Genomic DNA, 3,673 nt, shown 5'->3' on the forward strand with positions numbered 1-3,673 from the left:
TACGTCACTAGGAGGGCACAGCCTGGCTAGGTGAGTGTCACACCTGGGCAGAGTTTAAAGGAACAGTCCACCTCTTTTCAAGAAATTGCTCATGTAGTTAAGTTCCAGTAAAATATGAGAATACATGGGATCTTTCGTCTATACGTGGGTGATCGTGCCTACAGTATGTAACAGGAGCAAAAAAAATCCCGAAAGCATGTTGCAGAATGCAGCACTACGTTGCGTACCAGTTTTGTTCAACGAGGAAACCAGACCGAAACGGCACAAGCGTTGAAATGTCCACTGAATTCATCTTGAATGGGCTGCAGCCATTTCTTACCTTTCCTGGAGCTGATTGGCTAACTGGTCAACTCTTCCTCTTCTCTTACAGGTTCATCAATGCACGGAGGCGGATCCTGCAGCCAATGTTGGACGCTAGCCAATCAGAGACGCCCAAGAGCAAGAAGAAGCCTCCTCAGAACCGGCCCCTGCAGCGCTTCTGGCCAGACTCCATCGCCTCAGGAGTCACCCAGCAGCACCTCACAATGGCCGACGGTAAGCCTCAGCTCATCACCAGCCAAAATGGCTTATAGATGTTGATCTTGCTAGCCAAACACACTCTCTGTAATGGGTCAAAGTGGCTAGTAAGTTGGTATTTTTTACTTACCAAATCCTCAGGAGTTACTCAGCAGCACCTCACAATGGCCGACGGTAAGCTGCAGGGCTCTAATGCCTTTATTCCACTGGCAGTTTTCTGGTAGGCCTAGAGTTCGACAAAGCACGACTCGGCCGCCACTTTTTGCTTTTCGATTGGGCACCACACAGCTTAATCAAAGAGCAAAAAGTGCCGGCTGAGTCGCGCTGTGTCCAGCTGTAGGCCTACCAGAAAACCGCCAGTGGAAAACAGACATAAATTAACTTTTTTCATCACCAGGCAAAATGGCTAATAGATGTTGATCTTGCTAGCCAAACACACACACCATAATGGGTCAAAGTGGCTAGTAAGTTGGTCTTTTTACCAGCCAAACCCAAATTTCACCAGCATTTGACTGGTTGACTGGTGTTAATTTAAGACCCTGGTAAGCTGTATACTGTATACTGATGATCAGAGCTCTAAATTTGCTTTTTTTAATCACCAGCCAAAATAACTTGCAGATGTTATCCTTACTATCCAAAAACACACTCACTAATGAGTCAAAGTGGCTCGTAAGTTGGTCTTTTCTACCAGCCAAACTTTCACCTGCTCTTTTTTCAGCGAAATTTCACCAGCATTTGGCCCGTTGACTGATGTTAATTTAGAGCCCTGCTGATAATGTCCCTGTTGGGGCTTCTGCACACCGGTTCCGACAGCACTGCGGGGCACTGTCGGTTCCGACGATTTCGGGTACGCCCGCACACTGGTGCAGACGTGCTATAAACAGTGAATGGTCCATTTCATCACAGAAGAGGAAAGAATGGGCGCCTCCGACACAATAGTGCCTGTTCTCGGACCAGGATCTATTTGGAACTAAAGTGCTTACTTGTAAATCTCCCGCATTCATACCAGGCTCCAAACTTTTCCGTATGTGACGATTTGTTCAGGCTTAGCTCAATCATTTCAGAAGTCATCCCTCCCACAAGAAATTGGTGCTCATTTAGACAGCTCCAGACCTTCCGTAACGGCATGGTGGTGGCGGTTGGCGAAAAGAAGTGAATCGCTGCCTCAAGAAATGAATATCGAATGGTATCATCATGGAGGCTGTGATTTACACCCCTGATGTATATTGTATTGCGTGTTGGTTCCTCAAGCACGGTGATGGAAAGTAATTTACATATTGCATGTTGGTTCCTCAAGCACGGGGGTGGAAAGTAATTTACATATTGCATGTTGGTTCCTCAAGCACGGTGGTGGAAAGTAATTTACATATTGCATGTTGGTTCCTCAAGCACGGGGGTGGAAAGTAATTTACATATTGCATGTTGGTTCCTCAAGCACGGTGGTGGAAAGTAATGTGAATCGCTGCCTTAAGAAATTGATTTCGAATTGTATTGCCATGGAGGCTGTGATTTACACCCCTGATGTGTATTGTATGCATGTTGGTTCCTCAGGCACGGTGGTGGAAAGTAATGTGTGTATTTGTACATGTATGTGGTTATATCGAGAGCCTAATGTGCATTATTGCGTAATATAAAAAGTTCATTAAACACTGCACACTGGACACTGTTCTTTTTTTCTCTTTATTTTTTGGAGCGAACGACCCGTTTCGTCCAGTGCGTCTTCAGATTCGATTTGGGCGAACCTAAGAGCGGATCTGAAGACAGACTGGTCGAAATGAGATGTTCGCTCCAAAAAGTAAAGATGAAAAAAAAGTGTATCCAGTGTGCAGTGTTTAATGAACTTTTTATATTGATTGAAGTTTTCCTGCCTTACACCTGCACCTGGACAGCTGAAGGGTTGTGCACAAAGACTTTTAGGTGCCGTTTCCACGTAGCTGGATATTTTTATATGTGGATATTTTTTTCTCCTGCTTGTATTGGTTTTGCATTGGTTTTGGCCTTCCGTTTCCACGTAGCAGATATTTAAAAATCCAGGTGCAGGAGAAAAAAATAGCAGGAGAAAAAAATATCCTGTTTAGGGGTCTGAAACACATTTGTTACAATGGAGGATTTTTTTTATCCATATGTTGCGTTTAGACCTAGCAGGAGAAAAAAATACCCTGCTTAAAAAATATCCTGCTACGTGGAAACAGCACCTTATACACGTTGTATTGTATTGCGTGTGTGTTCGTCAGGCACGGTGGTGGCGGTGGGCGAGGATGGGCTGCAGACGCTGACGTCGGACGGGGCCACGCTGGCGGTACAGCAGGTGATGCTGGGCGGCCACAGCGAGGACGACTCGGCCGGCTCCGACGACGAGGACGACGAGCACGAGCACGACGGCCACCCCGACCTGTCGGACGCCAACATGACCAGGCTGGGCCTGGATCACAGCGACTCACTGCAGTAGACTTTACTTACTCACTCACAAAACTCACACACACACGTACACACACACACACACACACAGTCACGCATGTATGGGCATAAATGATATTACACACACACACACACACACAAAATGCCAGCCAAGACAAAAAAAAAGAAATGCACAAGCGTGAAATCATAAAGACACGCACACATATATATACATACACACACACACACACACACACACACACAAACACCCACCGCATGTTTTAAGCGCTGTCCATAGTACTGTAGCTCATTTTTGGTATTGGAGTTCCGAAATAGACAAGAGGTCTAACATTTTATATAGTCAGAAGAATGAATTTGACTGCTTAATGTATACACACACACACACACACACACACACACACACACACACACACACACACACGTTGATGTTTGCTTAATGTACACACACACAGGTGCGCACACGTGCCNCTGCGCACGCACGCACGCGCACACACACACACACACACACACACACACACACACACACACACACACACACACACACACACACACACACACAGAGGATGCAAGCACAACCACACACTCGGCGCTGGCTGGCTGGCTGGGGTAGAAGCTGGCTGAGATGACGAACTGCACTTTTATTCGCCTCCCTCCTGCTCGCCCCCTGAGACCCATCCTAGCCCCCCACCCCACCTCCTGACACCAACGTCCTTCAGGTGACCTTTGAACTCTAATCACA

At 46.6% G+C, this 3,673-nt stretch overlaps 1 protein-coding gene across 5 annotated transcripts in view; it reads left to right on the forward strand.

Moving 5' to 3' along the window:
* The window catches only part of LOC134459825 (homeobox protein PKNOX1-like), a 15,947-nt gene extending 12,678 nt beyond the window's left edge, over positions 1–3,269 (forward strand). For all 5 annotated transcript variants that reach the window (XM_063212275.1, XM_063212274.1, XM_063212278.1 and 2 more), the window contains 2 exons: positions 371–534; positions 2,751–3,269. In XM_063212275.1, coding sequence (XP_063068345.1) covers positions 371–534; positions 2,751–2,965 — 379 coding nt within the window. In that variant the 3' untranslated portion in view covers positions 2,966–3,269. The remainder of the gene's footprint in view (positions 1–370; positions 535–2,750) is intronic.
* The last annotated feature ends 404 nt before the right edge of the window (positions 3,270–3,673 follow it).

The sequence above is a fragment of the Engraulis encrasicolus genome, chromosome 12, assembly GCF_034702125.1.
Source record: "Engraulis encrasicolus isolate BLACKSEA-1 chromosome 12, IST_EnEncr_1.0, whole genome shotgun sequence".
NCBI classification, from domain to species: domain Eukaryota; kingdom Metazoa; phylum Chordata; class Actinopteri; order Clupeiformes; family Engraulidae; genus Engraulis; species Engraulis encrasicolus.